Source organism: Carcharodon carcharias, chromosome 12, assembly GCF_017639515.1.
Source record: "Carcharodon carcharias isolate sCarCar2 chromosome 12, sCarCar2.pri, whole genome shotgun sequence".
Taxonomy (NCBI): Eukaryota; Metazoa; Chordata; class Chondrichthyes; order Lamniformes; family Lamnidae; genus Carcharodon; species Carcharodon carcharias.
Genome location: NC_054478.1, coordinates 98,829,143 through 98,847,305, shown reverse-complemented (window position 1 = coordinate 98,847,305; position 18,163 = coordinate 98,829,143). Strand labels below are relative to the sequence as shown.

The 18,163-nt window shown below is 44.1% G+C and overlaps 1 protein-coding gene across 3 annotated transcripts in view; it reads left to right on the top strand.

Moving 5' to 3' along the window:
• hibch (3-hydroxyisobutyryl-CoA hydrolase) overlaps positions 1-18,163 on the top strand; it is a 187,105-nt gene that overhangs the window by 7,540 nt on the left and 161,402 nt on the right. For 2 of the 3 annotated variants that reach the window (XM_041200215.1, XM_041200214.1), the window contains exons 3-4: positions 8,075-8,212; positions 17,861-17,945. In XM_041200215.1, the coding sequence (XP_041056149.1) occupies positions 8,075-8,212; positions 17,861-17,945 (223 nt within the window). The remainder of the gene's footprint in view (positions 1-8,074; positions 8,213-17,860; positions 17,946-18,163) is intronic. The other variant, XM_041200216.1, reaches the window with a different exon arrangement.

Here is an 18,163-nt window from a genome sequence, read left to right as displayed (position 1 = left end):
GTAAGCCATTATGTAGAGTAGAAAATCATTCTTTTTAATAATTCAGATGTTTTCCTCAAATAGAAGTCAAGATTCTGTGATGATACATGTTAAGTTTGAGAATTGATTGTATTTCATGATGTTACACCAGGGGGAGCCCTGTACAAATGATATTCCCACCCAACTAGTTTATTTTGGTTCAGATTTTTACTGGTGTTAAAAATTAAGAACAATATTCTGCTTTACATGTATAGATATTGAAACACTAAATGAGCTTCTGTTGTTTAAGGCTTCAGAAGTTTGTCACCTATCATCTTTTGCTTTGTGCTCATGCAATCTACCTGCACCCATGCCAATGCATTGCTTTGTAGGGTTACCGTCGCTACCTTTTTGTAAGTGCAGTGTTTACCAAGTAAACTGTACATTCCCATTTTAAGCCCTGCTGATTCTGGTATCATATTACACCACTGTTGTAGCCCATGAGCATTCTTCCAGTGCTGGAAAATTGTTTCTGCCAGCAATGAGAACAATATTAGTCTCTCATTCTCCTTATTCAACTGGCATATTACTGATCAAATTCCAAAGAACCTCTGAGGAGAAACCTGTTGTCATTGTTACGGACAGGTGGGGATTTAATTTAAACAGTGCTAATTCTTCCTTTCACCACCCATCCGTATACGGAAAGGTGTTTTGGTTTACTCCCCTCTTTAGAAGCAGTTCTATGTTTCTCAACCCCTTAGTTTTGGTGTGATCCAATTTCTATTAATAACCCCACAGCAAACTTGAGATAGGGTGAACTCAAAGGGTTAGTTTAATTTGCACGCACTCAAACATGGGAGGCGTGTCGCAATGTTGCCCCCTTTGCATTCATACAGCAAGAACGATATAGAGAAAAGAGAGATTTACAGGACAGAGACCATGGAGAAAGACAATGGTGTTTCATGTGGGTTCCAGAGTCCAGAATCAAAGTCCACTGAGGTATTCCTTTGCGGAGGTCTGTGAGCTGAAAACTGATACTGGTTAATTCACTTTTCTGTTGGTGTTGACTTCACAGGATGAGATAGGCATGCAGGTATGATACAGCCTTGTAAGCGATGGTACAAGCTTTCCAGTAAAAGCAGCGTAGATGGGACCAGGATTTTAATCTGGGCAGAACCCCTTTTCTGTGGTGCTGCTATTAGATGGAAAAATTACAGACTGAGTTTGCAGTACAGCAAGACAATATAACTGGTTCCACCAACAAGAGGTTTATGGTCACATGATTCTCACCTCTCCACATTGTCTTTGACAAGGTATGTGTATCCCTTGTCTAGGATCCCAGATGTTTAAATGTCTCAACCATTAAGGATTGAAAGGAAGGTTACGGGGTCCTTTGTTCTAGCAAACAAATAGAATCTGCTTGGCCGATCTGGGTTAGGAAATGCAGATAGCCTTTGTAAAGTTCTGTCTGAATTTGTTTTGTGCTGTCTACAGAGGTGTTGTCAGTGTCTCTTCAGAGATAACAAGGTGAGAGTTTCCCTGATACTGCCAGAAAGCTGCTTTTGTTTGAGGTTCTCAGATAGGCATAACTTCAGCCATTTTAATAAGTCTTTGTGCAGTTTTAAAAATTTTAGAAATAGCCATGAGGATATATATAATATATTTTATAAAAATATACACTGAGGTCTTAGTCCCCTCACATTATTCTGATACTGGTTGTCCAAAATACCTGCCTCCCATGATTATTTGAGGACTGGAAACCATTGCATAAATAAAATGTTGATTTTAATTAATTAGAGTGCTTTGCAATTTCTTGCCCAGCGGCAAATGTGGTAAATATTACAATTTAATTTTGCATTTTACCTTGTGCTAATGCTACTATTAAACTTTTTATCACATTTTGAGTTAACAGACTAATCTGGGAATGCAATTGTGATCATATAACTTGGGTTATGTGATCATACCCAGTCATTTTATTATGCATTAAGGTAAAAGCAAAATACTACAGATGCTGGAAATCGGAAAGAAAAACAGAAAATGCTGGAAAAGCTCAGCAGGCCTGGCAGCATCTGTGGAGAGAGAAACAGAGTTAACGTTTCGAGTCCGTATGACTCTTCAGAGCTAAAGAGAAGTAGAACTGTGATGGATTTTATACTGTTTAAGAGGGGGTGGAGCAAGTGGAGCAAAATAGAAGGCGGGAACTAAGGAGAAATTTGACAAAGATGTCATGGACATAGGACAAAGGGAGTGTTAATGGTAGTGTTAAAGATTCAGGAAGGCACTGACAGTGGCATAAAGGTAAGATTGCAGAATGCATTAATAGCGGAACAAGGGTCAGCGCTTTGTGAAAGCACAATAAAACAGGTGACAGAAGGCCTTGTAGGTGTGTGGGGATTGGGAAAAAAGGATATTAAATTTTTTTTAAAAAAATTATCTCTGATTACCAGCATCTGCAGTATTTTACTTTTATTTTCGTGCGTAATTCACTGCCACTTCTCTTCCAGGAATGCCTATCTTGCAGAAGTTCTGCTCCCTTCTGATTGGATTTCAGTTTGTCTCTTTCACTCTGTTCACCTTCTTTGCTTTCCATTTCGACCCCCCCACCCCCGGTATTTGACAAGGTGCTTACCAAAACTCGCTTTCACCGCCCTATTTCCAACATTCAGTGACTATCTCCATCTCTGACTTGCCCCACATGGATTCCAAGTTCTGTTGAAGGGTCATGAGGACTCGAAACGTCAACTCTTTTCTTCTCCGCCGATGCTGCCAGACCTGCTGAGTTTTTCCAGGTACTTCTGTTTTTGTTTTGGATTCCAAGTGAAGTTCCATCTCTCATGCTTCTAATCCACCCAGGATTATAGGTACCTGCAGGATATACGGCATTCCTCAGACTGCTGTTCTTGCTGCAACCTGAGACCCACACTTAGTGCCATGCACTGCCACATGTGCATATTCGGCCTCTCTCTCCAGCTCACTCTATCTCAAAGTTGACCTTGTACCCAGTTTCACTTTATTCTTCATTTCATCTGATACCTTAACAAGAAACCTTTTCTGTTCCTTTCAGGTGTTAAGGAAGGCAAGCTCCAACCATTTATTGATATCAATACCCATCTGGGGCCCCCTAACTCTTCTCGTCCCTCTGACCCCATCCCTTCTTCTAATATAAGCCCTTGCTGTGTATTCATTATACCCTCTGACCTTCCACACTCTGATGCTGAATGTTCTGTACTCAGCAAAGGGCTCAGTTTCACCCCCTTACACCATCGCCTCAATGAATTTTGGCTTCGGCAGGATGCTGAACTCTTCTTCCGTCGCCTTCGTCTCCATGCTCGCTGCTTTGGGGAGCAGTCCTCCCCTTTACACCACACGCACGCACGCACGCACGCACACACACACACCTGCTGCACTCCGTTCTCTCAGGTCCAACCCTGACTTTGTTATCAAACCTGCAGACAAGGGCGATGCCCGCACCACTGAACATCAAGCCATTGTTACCAGGACCGTCACTGACCTTATCTCCTCTGGAGATCTTCCCTCTACAGCTTCTAACCCCATAGTCTCAAACCCTACACAGCCTGCTTCTCCCTCCTTTCCAAAATCCACAAACAGGACTGACCTGGTAGACCCATCATGTCAGCCTGTTCCTACCCCATGGAACTTATTTCTTCTTACCTTGATTCCATTCTCTCTCCCCTTGTCCAGTCTCTTCCCACCTACATTTGCGATTCCTCTGATGTCCTACACCATATCACCAATTTCCAGTTTCTTGGCCCTAACCACCTCCTCTTCACTATGGACGTCCAGTCCCTCCACACCTCCATCCCCACGACCCAGACAGTCTGAGGGTTCTCCGCTTCTTTCTTGAACAGAGGCCTGAACAATCCCCATCCACCACCACCCTCTGCCACCTGGCTGAATTTGTTCCCTTGCTGTCCAATTTCTCCTTTAACTTGTTTCACTACCTCCAAATAAAAGGTGTGACTATGGGTACCCACATGGGCCCCAGTTATGCCTGTCTTTTTGTGAGGTATATAGAACATTCCTTGTACCTGCCCTACTCAGGCCCCCTCCCACAATTCCTTTCTCAGTACATCAATGACTGTATCGGTGATGCCTCATGCTCTCATCTGGACATGGAAAAATTTATCGATTTTGCTTCCAATTTCTACCCCTCTCTCACCTTCACATGGTCCATCTTTGAAACTTCCCTTCCTTGAGTTCTCTATCCCCATTTCTGGTGATAGACTGTCTACCAATATTCGTTACAAGCCCACTGACTCGCACAGCTACCTCGACTAGAGCTCCTCACAGCCTGCTTACTGTAAGGACTCCATCCCATTCTCCTGTTGCTCCGCCTCCATTGCATCTGTTCCGATGATGCTACCTTCCAAAACCGTGCTTCTGACGTCTTCCTTTTTCCTTATGTTATGATCCCAGCTGATGTTACTATTCTTCGAGCCAGATCCCAAGGTGAAACCCAGCTTGTTAGATCCTAACTTTTATTTTTTGTTTAGATACATGGAGAGTAGCTACTGAACAGAATCACAGGAGTCAGCTGATGAACTTTTAACAAAAGAATAGAACTTTAATTAAACAAGATGAACTATATTTCAATCTCCTTCATTCACAACTATACCTTACAAATTTGAAAGTATAACACAAGTTAAAGAACCTATCTTATACTCTAATATTCACAGTAAATACACAGTCCATGTAAACCAATAGGTGACCTGTGGCCAGGCATACCAGACTCTGAAACCAAGTGACAGATGCCACCCCAAAAAGATGCTATGAATCTCTGATCAACTCCCCCCAGATGCTTGTCACACTATGAGCCAACCGGTCTCACTGAACTCTGTCTTTCACACGAGGCTTTCCAATCTCCACTCTCGAGAAACTTGCTTTGAAATCTTCTCCCAAACGAAGCTTTCTCTCAGACGACTTTCACATAGGTCCACCTCCATGGTTTGACCTCCTTCCAATGTTTCTCTCCCCTGGATCGCCACGTGCATTCAAGCTTTGCCTTCCATGCATGTTCTCTCTCAGGTACTCAGCCATACCAACAGAACACCACTGCTGCACCTTGCCCATAGTAAGGAGTCACCAACCTTGACTGTCTCCTCGGATCTTCTGGCTTCTCGCAAGCCTATTTTGCTTTAAGTCTGCATCTTGCAGCTTTCTCCCTTTAAGCTTGGAGCCTTCCTCTCTGCTTTTTATTTTCACTTCCACTGAACAGGATCTTGTTCTAGATTCCTGTTCTTCCTTTGACTAGAAGGTTGTCTTGGGATCTTTCTCCTGTTCCACTCCCTGATTTGGCTTCATCTTTAGTTTGGGATTTGCTATCTGTCTCTCACATATGCTGCTTCTGTTGGCAACTCCTTTCAACTGAACTGAAACTACTTTTCTGTTGTCCCTGTCTCTGTGGGCCCCCCTCTCTGGACCCCTGTTGCTAGGCAACAACACAGTATTTCTACCTTGTGTTTGTTTTAACTTCCCTTCAAGAGTCATAAAACCTGAATAGAATGCAGGCATATTTTAAAGTGAAACCAAAACTCAATTTCACCCCCCCCACCCCCGTTCTTAAAACACAAATACAGAAATACATATTAAAACTTAAAGATATCTTATTCCTAATGCACACAAATACACATAAAACTTGCTTAAATTTTCTCCAGTTCCTAATGTTTAAACGAGGGCTTCCCACCACTGTGGTTGACAGGGCCCTCAACCATGTCCAACCCATCTCCCTGATCTCTGCCTCACCTCTCCCTCCCAGAACCATGATAGGGTCCCCCTTGTCCTCACTTTTCACCCCACCAGCCTCCACATTCAGGGGGGTCATCCTTTGCCAACTCCAGCATGATGGCAGCACCAAACACATCTTCCCCTCATTCCCCTGCCCCTGTCAGCATTCTTTAGGGACTGTTCCTCTGTGACATACTGGCCCACTCCTACATCACCCCCAACTCCTCATCCCCTTCCCACAGCACCTTCCCATGCAGTCACAGAAGGTGCAACACCTGCCCCTTTGCCTCCTCCCTCCTCAATGTTTAAGGCCCCAAACACTCCTTTCAGGTGAAGCAGCGCTTCACTCGCACCTCCTTCAATTTGGTCTACTGTATTTGCTGCTCCCAATGCGGTCTCATCTATATTGCAGAGACTAAACACAGACTAGGTGACCGCTTTGTGGAACACCTTTGCTCAGCCAGCAAGCATGACCCAGACCTTCCTGTCGCTCGCCATTTCAACACTCCACCCTGCTCTCATGCCCATATGTCCATCCTTGGCCTGCTGCAACATTCCAGTGAAGCCCAACACAAACTGGAGGAACAGCACCACATCTTCCGATTTACAGTCTTCTGGATTAACATTAAGTTCAACAACTTCAGACCATGAACACTCTCCTCCATCTTTACTCCTTTTTAAATCAAATAATTTATTTATTTTTATTTATTTATTAATTTAATTTTTTTCATCCTTTTCCCCCAACCACAAAGCGCTGACCCTTGTTCTGCTATTAACACATTCAGCTATCTTAACTTTCTGCCACTATCAGCACCTTCTTTAGTCTTTAACACTACCATTAACACTCCCTTTGTCCTGTGTCCATGACATCTTTGTCAAATTTCTCCTTAGTTCCCACCTATCCCTGAGCTTCTATTTTGCTCCATCTGCTCTACCCCCTCTTAAACAATATACAATCCATTACATTTTTACTTCTCTTTAACTCTGAAGAATCATATAGACTTGAAACAATAACTCTGTTTCTCTCTCCTGCTGCCAGACTTGCTGAGTTTTTCCAGCATTTTCTGCTTTTATTTTATTATCCATATTGTCTGTACATCAGATGCTCTGAATTTGACAGGATCAAGGCTATCTTTAATTAGCTACTTACACTTTCAACGGCCTTGCTGCAGTCCTTGCACTCAAACTTGGAGTCATGAAAATGGTAACACACTATACTTGAGTTAATTACAGACTCCAAATTGGGTTACGAACAACAATTTTGAAAAACAAAAGCACATTTCAATTTCAAAATATTTTACTTTTTCCTTCTGACTTGATGACCACACCAAACTATTCTGAGGATCAGGAACAAACTGCATTGATAACCTGGCATCTCTTGACTATCTTGCAATCTCAAAGCAAAAGACAATGCTTGCCTTAACATTTAATTTACATAGTGAAAATATGATACAAATGCAAACATAGTTTTATGCCATTTAAAGTTACACAGTGAGTGAACCACAGAACAATTGATTTACTGTTTTATTTGAGATGATATTACTGCAGTTGTCCCCATGTGGCAGAATCGTAGTTATTGCAATTGTTGCCCTGTGACTTTATCTGTGGGCCACTTTATCACATCTGGCCTTTTTTATTCTTACTATGTTATTGATACATAACCTTACATAGATCTTATCGATGGATGTGATATGGTTTTTGTGTCATTGACAACACTTGCAAATATAAAAGGTGTGGTCTTCATGCAGCCAATACAGCGTTGATCCATTAATTTGAGAATTACTGCAAACTGCCCTGCTTTAGATGCCAACACAAAATCTTCATTAGAGAACTGAGCTGGTGCTACATTGTCCAAGAGACCATGTTTGTATAAGAAAATACAGCATGGCGCTGTCCACCTGCTCATATATATGTAAAAGATCCCATGACACAATGCAAAGAAGAGCAGGGAGTTTTCCTAGTCTCCTGGCCAATATTAGTCCCTCAACCTATACAATCCTAGAAACAGGTCATCATTAATTTTCTTTTTAAAAGGCCTCGCTGTGTGCAAATTGGCTATGTTTTCCCCACATAGTAAGTGTTTGCACATTAAAAGTGGTCGATTGGTCTGAGGATCTCCTCAGAACATCAAAAACAAGTTCTTCTCTTTCTCTCCCCTGCATAGATGTACCAGTTTCTGTACATCTAGTCATTTTCTAGAACACGTAGAGGTGAATTCAAATGAAAATGGGAGGATGGCTGAAAAAGATAATTGACATCCTTCTGCCAAGTTCTGAACAACAGTGAGCTATTATGTAGAAATACCTTTGCTAAAGTTGTTTTCAGTGTCTGCCATTCAAATGCCATTGAAGTTTTGTACTGTGTGTCTTAGATGTCTACAAATGCCAATCTGGAAAAGGAAGTGCACTTGACAAAGTCTGGATGTGCTGGAATAATCACACTAAATCGGCCAAAGGCCCTTAATGCTCTGAATCTTTCTATGATTAGACAGATCTATCCTCAGCTTAAGGTTTGTGCCATTGTTTTGTCTGATTTTAAAATTGGGGGTGTATAGTATCTGGTTTTAAAATGGAGGGTGTACAGTATCTGGTTTTAAAATGGAGGGTGTACAGTATCTGGTTTTAAAATGGAGGGTGTACAGTATTTGTCACTGTGTCTTGGAATAGGTGGCTTACCAATATATTCATTTCTTTAGTAGCCTTTTCTTCTTATAAATGTGTTGAATACATCAACCTCTGCCCCAAGCCCAAATAGGCAGTGGAAACATACAGAAAAAATTGTTGATTTTGTACAAGCAATACTGCCTTCAAACAGCTGTCTCACATTATTATATAAACGGCTTTGCCAACACTGTTTAAGTAAAGTTGGCTGTTTCTGGTTTCTTAGGGAATTGGGTTGAGTGTTACTTGATTTAATTTCTAGCCCTCTTAAAGGGGAACACAAGTATGGAGAGGTGCTGTATCACTGCAAGTTCTATCTTCTTTCCATGCATAAGATGAAGAAGGATTTAGGAATAAAGATACTCTCCTTCAATCTACCTTCCTCTCTAGATGTCCTATGGCAATCTTTTACAGTCAATTCCCTGAGATGTTGTGTCAAGGAAATGTGTTGGCTGGAACCATTGTAATATGGCATCACTGCAGACTGATTCTGTGGCCCCTTTTCAACTTTCTTTGCTCTCCCTAGACATCTTGTGCTTCCCTTGCCACCCCCAATTTTCTCTTGTATTGAGATATGACTGTTGACAGCACTCTGGTACAATACCCACGTGGGGGGCTTAGTAACTATGTATATTGGCAAGATAACCTGCAAACTCTACCAGCAAATGCATGGGAAAACCACCGCCTGCAAGCTCCCCTCCAAGCCCTACACCATCCTGACTTGGAAATATATTGCTGTTCCTTCACTGTCGCTGGATCAAAACCTGGAACTCCTTCCCTAACAGCACTGTGAGTGTACCTACACCACAGGGACTGCAGTGGTTCAAGAAGGTAGCTCACCACCACCTTCTCAAGGGCATTTAGGCATGGGCTATAAACGCTGGCTTAGCCAATGACATCCAGATCCTATGAAAGAATATTAATAAAAAAGATGCTCAGTAGTGGTGAGGGCATCACTGTTTAGTCCCGTTTGGTTATATCCAGTCTGTGCATATGATCAGGAACAAGATCCCCAGCTGTATTTTCTTTTACCTTAGTAATTTGGGAGCATAAGGAAAAATTGTAGTGTCCTACTATGTTATTTGCATTCGTGAAACAAATGTTTAGCTATGCAATTATTTTCCACAGCATGATAGCATGGTGGTGTAGGCGGCGTGGTGGTGTAGGCGGCGTGGTGGTGTAGGCGGCGTGGTGGTGTAGGCGGCGTAGTGGTGCAGGCGGGATGGTGGTGTAGGCAGCGTGGTGGTGCAGGCGGGATGGTGGTGTAGGCAGCGTGGTGGTGCAGGCGGCGTGGTGGTGCAGGCAGCGTGGTGGTGCAGGCGGGATGGTGGTGTAGGCAGCGTGGTGGTGCAGGCGGCGTGGTGGTGCAGGCGGGATGGTGGTGTAGGCAGCGTGGTGGTGCAGGCGGGATGGTGGTGTAGGCAGCGTGGTGGTGCAGGTGGCGTGGTGGTGCAGGCGGGATGGTGGTGTAGGCGGCGTGGTGGTGCAGGCGGCGTGGTGGTGCAGGCGGGATGGTGGTGCAGGCGGGATGGTGGTGCAGGCGGGATGGTGGTGCAGGCGGGATGGTGGTGCAGGCGGGATGGTGGTGCAGGCGGGATGGTGGTGCAGGCGGGATGGTGGTGCAGGCGGGATGGTGGTGCAGGCGGGATGGTGGTGCAGGCGGGATGGTGGTGCAGGCGGGATGGTGGTGCAGGCGGCGTGGTGGTGCAGGCGGGATGGTGGTGCAGGCGGGATGGTGGTGTAGGCAGCGTGGTGGTGTAGGCAGCGTGGTGGTGTAGGCGGCGTGGTGGTGCAGGCGGGATGGTGGTGTAGGCAGCGTGGTGGTGCAGGCGGGATGGTGGTGCAGGCGGGGTGGTGGTGTAGGCGGCGTGGTGGTGCAGGCGGGATGGTGGTGCAGGCGGGATGGTGGTGCAGGCGGCGTGGTGGTGCAGGCGGGATGGTGGTGCAGGCGGGATGGTGGTGCAGGCGGCGTGGTGGTGCAGGCGGGATGGTGGTGCAGGCGGGATGGTGGTGCAGGCGGGATGGTGGTGCAGGCGGCGTGGTGGTGCAGGCGGGATGGTGGTGCAGCAGTGATATCAGTGGACTAGTAATCCAGAGGCCCAGGCTAACGCTCTGGGGACACAGGTTCAAATCACACCACAGCAGCTGGTTGAATTTAAATTTCATTCATAAAAATCTCGAATTAAAATCAGTAATGGTGACCGTGAAACCATTGTAGTTTATTGTAAAAACCCACCTGGTTCACTGGTGTAATATAGGAAAGGAAATCTGCCATCCTTACCTGGCCTGGCTCACAGCAATGTGGTTTGCTCTTAAATGCCCTCTGAAGTGGCCTAGCAAGCTACTCAGTTATATCAAGCTGCTAAAAAGTCAAAAAGGAATGAAACTGGACAGGACACACAATTTTGACCCAGGCCCCAGAGATGACAAGGGCAAGCCCAGCCCTGTCAACACTGCGAAGCCCTCCTTATGAACATCCGGGGGCTTGCCCCAAAATGGGGTGAGCTGCCCTGCAAGGTATTCAAGCAAAAGCCTGGCATAGTCATACTCACCGAATCATACCAATGTCCCAGGCACCATCATCACCACCTGTCCCATCTGCAGCCTTGGTGAGTTGCTGCAGTGCATCTTGTACACACTGCTGCCACTGTACGTCGGTGGTGGAGAGATTGGATGGTGAAGGTGGTGGATGGGATGCCAATCAAGCGAGTTGTTTTGTCCTGGATGGTGTCGAGCTTCTTGAGTGTTGCACTCATCCAGGCAAGTGGAGAGTGTTTGATCACACTCCTTATTGTGCCTTGTACATGGTGGACAGGCTCTGGGGAGACAGGAGATGAGTTACTCACCATATACTTCCTAGCCTTTGATCTGCTCTTGTAGCCACAGTATTTACATGTCTAATTCAGTTTCTGGTCATTGGTAATCCCCAGGATGTCGATAATGGATGGGACATAGTTGAGCAATTTTCCACATTGCCGAGTAAATGCCAGTAATGAAGCTGTACTGGAACAGTTTGGTTACATATGTGGTTAGTTCTGGAGCATTCAAGTCTCTGGTACCACTGCCAGAATGTTGTTAGGACCCATAGCTTTTGCCACATCCAGTGCCTTCAGCTAATTCTTCATATAACGTGGAGTGAAACCAGTTGGCTGCCAACTGCCATTTGTGATGCTGGGGACTACAGAAGGAGGCTGAGATGGATCATCCACTTGGCACTTCTGGCTGATGATTGTTGCAAATGTTTCAACTTTGTCTTTTGCACTGATGTGCTGGGTTCCACTATCATTCAGTATTTGTAGAGCTGACTCCTTCAGTTAGTTGTTTAATTGTCCATAACCATTCACCAGTTGATGTGGCAGGACTGTAGATCTGATCCATTGGTTGTAGGATCGCCTAGCTCTGTCTATCACATGCTGCTTCCGCTGTTTGGCATGCAATAACAATGGGCAAAAGGGCTGAACTCCAGAAGTGAGGTGCGAGTGACTGCCCTTTGCTAAGGCAGCATTTGACTGAGTGTGGCCTCAAGGAGCCCTAGCAAAATTGAAGTCAGTGGGAATCAGGGGGAAAACTCTCCACTGATTGGAGTCATACCTAGCAAATGGAAGATGGCTGTGGTTGTTGGAAGTCAGTCATTTCAGCCATTGCTGCAGGAGTTCCTCAGGGTGGTATCCTAGGCCCAACCATTGTCATCTGCTCCATCACCTTTCTTAAATCAGAAAGTCAGAAGTGGGAATGTTTGCTGATCATTTCACAATGTGCAGTACCATTTGTGACTCTTCAGATGTTGAAGCAATCTGTTTCCATGTGCAGCAAGAACTGGTCAACATTCAGACCACACAAGTGCCAGGCAATGACCATTTCCAAGAAGAGAGAATCTAACCAGCTCCCCTTGACATTCAATGGCATTACCATTGCTGAATCCCCCACTATCAACATCTTGGGGTTTACCACTGACCAGAAATTTAACTGGATGAGCCATATAAATACTGTGGCTACAAGAGCAGGTCAGAAGTTAGGAATCATGTGGTGAATAACTCATCACATGAAAGCCTGTCCACCATCTATAAGGCACAAGTCAGGAGTGCGATGGAAAGTCTCCACTGGCCAGGATAAGTGCAGCTCCAACAATACTCAAGAAGCTCAACACCATCCAGGACAAAGCAGCCTGTTTTATTCGCACCCCATCCACAAGCATTCACTCCCTCCACCACCGACGAACAGTGGTAGCTGCACGTACCATTTATAAGATGCACTGCAGGATATCACCAAAGCACCTTCCAAACTCATGACTTCTACCCAGGGTCTAGGGAAGAGGGGGTGCATAAGGTGTACCGGGACCCATGCCCTTGTTAGGGTTGGGCAGGTGGTGGTGGCGGGGAGGTTTCCCAGACCCATGATCTCTGCTACATAATCTTAGCTCGGCACGGGCACTTGGTCATGTTGATACTCTTCTTCCTTAGCTCACTTTTCTAAATGGAGTTCTCGTTATTGTCCAGACTGAGCAGCAGGAGCTGATCCTGGTCGATCTGCAACACATTTTGGACATCCAGCACAGCCGCCTGCTCCTCCTCCTCCGTTGTTTTTATTGCTGCTACTGCCAGGTTTCCACTCCATATAGTGAGATCAGTATTGTAAGGAGAGGGGGAGAGAGAGAGAGAGAGATAGAGAAGAAAAGCTGAGCCTGAGAGAAGCAGGAAAGAATCAAACAAAAGCAGAGGGGAGGGTGTAGGGAGACAGGTGTATAGGGGGCATTGGTGGAGGAGGAGAGGAGGTAAGAGAAAGAGACAAGAGAGGAAAAGCTGGAGTGGGCTTGAAGCAGCGCAGGAGAATCTGTTTGGGCCGGACCCTGAACCTGAGGCAGTGACCGGTCCTTGGGAGCCAATCCTAGGGTTGCGGATTCCCCTCACTCCCTTTGTCTTCTGGTCCCAGTGGGAGGGGGAAGCTGTGAGCAGATGGATAGAGCAAATTTGCATGTTGTCACTGTGTAATGTATGGACAATTTGGGGTGTAAGTGGTGACGTTTAATATATTAATGGTGTGCCTCAAGAGTCACAGCATGTGTAGAAATCTTTTTTAAAAAAGCAGTAATGCAGCCTTATTCTTTGTTGGGCATGTAAAGGAAGTCACTGATGGTATACTTTTGTGACACACAACTTCACAACTAATTGGGAATTGAACTAATTTTCTCAATTGTCAGGCAAGTCCAATGCTTAATATAATGGGAAGTTCTTTAGTGGTGAGCCACCTCATTGGCCACTTCTGTCCAGGGACGAGGGAGCTCAGGCAGCAGTAAATGAATGGGACTGTCCCCTCTCTTCTTCCCTCCTCCATCTTTCCCTTCTACAGTAAAATAATCTGAGCTGCAGCGCAGAGATGGTTGGTCTTTTCTCTGCAGGACAGGTAGTCAAAATGTATAAACTAAACCTGAAAGGTTTTCTTGCAATCTGGGTTGCAAATATTGAATCTTTTTCCCAAATATGAATTCACTTTCACCATATAGATATTTTGCAATGTGCAGAACATTTTAATGAGGCAGTCATCAAAATCAATGTTATCATCTGCACAGTGTTGCAAATAGCAAATGGGATATCTTCCTGTCAAGTTAATAATATTGCACGATGCTATAAGATAAAATTGGTACTCTCTTTTCTTTAATAGACACAGTGCAGTCACCTATAGAGCGCACACAAACTAACACTATTATATTGTTGCTGCTCTTAATATTAATGACCTATGCTGCATATATCAGACGATATTTGTAACTGGATGCCAACAATGGGCATTATTATTTTACCCGGACCTTTCTGTGATTGGTGAATCTTGAAAGTGGGGGGATGAAGTAACATGCATGATTGAGGGGGAGTTCAAGGGGGGCATGGATAAGTGACTGAGAAACAAGAGAGCACAAGGGCCCATGATGTCTCTCCTGTGCCCTGCCTCTACCATCTAGAAGGACAAGGGCAGCAGATGAATGGGAGCACCACGTTCCTCTCCACACCACACACCATCCTTGGAACTATATCATGTTTTCTTCACTGTCACTTGATCAAAATCCTGGAATTCCCTCCCTAACAGCACTGTGGGTGTACTTACACCACATGGACTGCAGTGGTTCAAGAAGGCAGCTCACCATCACCTTCTCAAGGGCAATTAGGGATGGGCAACAAATGCTGGCCTAGCCAGTGGCATCAACACCCTATGAGAGAATACATTTTTTTTAAAAAAACAAGCTTGTTTAAGACGCAGTGTTGCGATTTCTTCACACTGTGATCTATAATATTCATGTTGAGAAAGTCTGTGTCAAAATTTGAGCAAAATGGGAAAATTCTAATTTTATATCATTTTCAAATGTGAAGGTAACTTTGTTAGTAGACCCAAGCATAAAACTTCAGCCTTTGGATGACACATAGTGTTAGGGATTAAATTGGAAGAAAGAGAAGTTGTGTACTATCACTCACTCACTTTTGCAGAACCGCTTCATCCAATCAAGAGTCACGGGGAGTTGGAGCCTATCCGGGCAGGCAACAGGCGCTAGGCGGGCTATACCCAGGATAGGATACCAGCCCATCACAGGGCACACACAGACACACACATTGAGGGACAATTTACCGTAGCCAATCCACCCAACCAGTATGTCTTTGGACGGTGGGAGGAAACCAGAGCACCTGGCGGAAACCCACACTGACATGGGGAGAATGTGCAAGCAGCACGCAGACGGGCACCCAAGGTCAGGATCAAACCTGGGTCGCTGGAGCTGTGAGGCAGCAGTGCTGACCACTGCAGTACCGTACTGCCCAGTTGTATATTATTTCGTATTAAAAAGACAGTCTAACGGTGATGTAGATATCAATTGTACAGTAGCCACATATTGTAATTCATTTCTAAATTGGGCAGAAGTAATTGAGAAATAATGGGAATGTAATGCTAAATTTACCTGGCTCTGTCTAATAGCTTTAGTTAGTGGTGACATGATATGATTGGTTAGTCAGTTACAGTACACATCTACCTGACAGATATGGGGATGTCAAAGTTAGCAAATACAAATCACTTCAGAAAACCTGCCATTTTGATCTGTTATCAGTTTGAATCTCTTGTTTTTGACAATGTATAAAGTTTACATATTTCATGACAATTTAAATTGAAGCATCTAGTCTTGGTCTTCAAGCTTCGTACCCTCGCCACCGATTTCATGCCCCTTCGGCTCCCTGTCACAGGCTGAACCAGACCATCAGTTCCACATGCATAACGTCCCTGACCTCTTCAGTCCAACTGTCTGTAAAGTTCAGTTAGTTCGAAAGCTCTGCTGCCAGTATTCTGTCCTGCACAGGTCCCACTATGTCACCATCTCGGCCCCGACTCCACAGTTTTTATTAGACGATGGGATAGAAATCCCCATATCTAAATTTAATGACAGCAAGGTAGGTGGTATTGTAAGCAGTGTATATGGGAAACATAAAATTACAAAGTGATATTGATAGATTGAATGAATGGACAAAACTGTAGCAAATGAATTTTAGGGTAGGTAAATGTAACAGCATTCACTTTGGACCTAAAAAATACAGAACAGGGTACTTTTTAAATGGTGCGAATCTACAAACAGTGGAGGTCCAAACGGGCTATGGGTCTAACTACAAAGATCATTAAAATGTCATGAACAGGTACAGAAAATAATCAACAAGGCTAATGGAGTACTGGCCTTTGTATCTGCATACGAGAATACAAGGGGGTAGAATTTATGCTGCAGCTACACAAAGCCCTAATTAGACCATATCTGGAGTACTGAAAGCAGTTCTGGACACCATACCTTAGGAAGGATATATTGGCCTTGGAGGGAGTATAGCATAGATTTACCTGAATGATGCCTGGACTGCGGGATTGAATTACAAGTTGACTAGGGTTGATTTCACCAGAATTTAGGTTAAGCAGTGATTGAGTTTTCAAGATTTTATGGGAAACAAAAAGGTTCGATGGAGAGAACCTATTTTGGCAGGTTGGGGAGTGTAAGAATGCAGGGCATAGTCTCCCTTTCAGGAGTGAAATTAGGAAATGCTTCAACATAAAATGGGTGGTAGAAGTTTGGAGCACTTCTTCATGCTTGATCAATTGTAATTTTTATATCTGACATTGAATGCTGCTGAAAAGGGAGATGTATTAACAATGTTTTGTGTTTTGCATGCATCAGGACAAACACGAGTCGATTTGCCAACCAGTCCGCACCCTTTTCTTGTGTAGTATAAATTGTTGCGATTGTTTGAAATTTGGTATTTTTTCGTTCGCCTTGATGCGTGCAAAATGAAAAGCTTCTGCAATGTGTTTCTCTTTTCAATAATATTCAAGTTCTATACTACCAAGCGAATGTTTATTTCTGATATTGAAAGATTTTTGTTATCTCAAGCTTTTAAAGGGTATGGCATTAGGATGCAGATCAGACATAATCTTATTGAATGGCGGAACAAGCAGCGGGGCTAAATGACCTACATTTGTTCCTAAGTTGAAATGTGAAATCTGCATTCTGTGTTTAAACCCCTTTGTAGCATTGAGCACCTTCATCTTAACTTTCTCCAGTACTACAACCGGTCTCTCCTTTCTTTTTATCCCTCTGATTCTGGTTTCCTGTGCATTTTCATCTGAAGGCTCAGAATTTTCTCTATGACTCCTCTACTTTTCCACCTCCCTTACTTGCTTTAATTCCCAGACTGGCTTAATCTCAGACTGTTACCAGTGAGAAAGATGTAGTCAGTAGTTAAGGAACGGATTTTGGATCAGTGACCGAAAACAATGGCTTCAATCTTCCCAATATTTAATTCCATGTACTACTTCTTTATCATTGGATAAAGCAAGTGATCTGCATATAGCCTTCAATGGTCTAATTCTTGAGTCAGATGCTACAAGTGTCGTGAATAATTTGCACCTCACTCCTAACCATTCTCTGAAAGTATCTGGACTCCACCTTCGCACCTTCGCCTACTGGCATGGCAAAAATCATAGGTAAATGTAACAGCATTCACTTTGGACCTAAAAAAGATAGAACAGGGTACTTTTTAAATGGTGCAAATCTACAAACAGTGGAGGTCCAAACGGGCTATGGGTCTAACTACAAAGATATCTCCAAAAATCGTAAAGGTGTTGTGTATGGGTACATGGGCATTGTTGTATATTTGTGCTTCACGGTGCTGTAGTGCTAAACCTGTTGTTTCATCTTTGAATGTGGGTGGCTCTGTAACGGTGATGGGGTCCACAGCCACTGATCAGAGCAGCAGAGATGGTTAATGAATGTGTGTCAGCACTTGATTGATTTTGTCATTTACTGCCAGTTCACTTGCAGATTGCATGCAAAGCCTGGGGATGGGGATCAATGATTTGTGTTCAAGAGATGGGATGTAATAATGAGTGTGACCTGTATTGAACCAATTATAGACTGGTCTTCGAGCAGTTTGTTTAATGGGTCAAATTAATATTCCACCTTTCCGAATTCATCTTGATTTTTTTTGTGGCAGAAATGGGAGCAAGACAATGAAACCTCATTAGTGATCATTAAAGGAGCTGGAGAAAAGGCTTTCTGTGCTGGTGGTGATATTAGAGGTAAGTGTAGGCCTAAACTTATTTTGTATTTTTTACATAGCATTGTTAGAATTTTTGTACAGTGCCATGTTTAATGTGCAAGCAAGGTTGAGTGCAATGTATTTATAGTAGTGGTCTATGTTAATGATCATCAGTCAGTTATAACTGCAAAATCACAGCTGACTAATTCTCTATTGACTTTATTGTACCAAGCCCTATTAGCAACTCCCTATGAGATC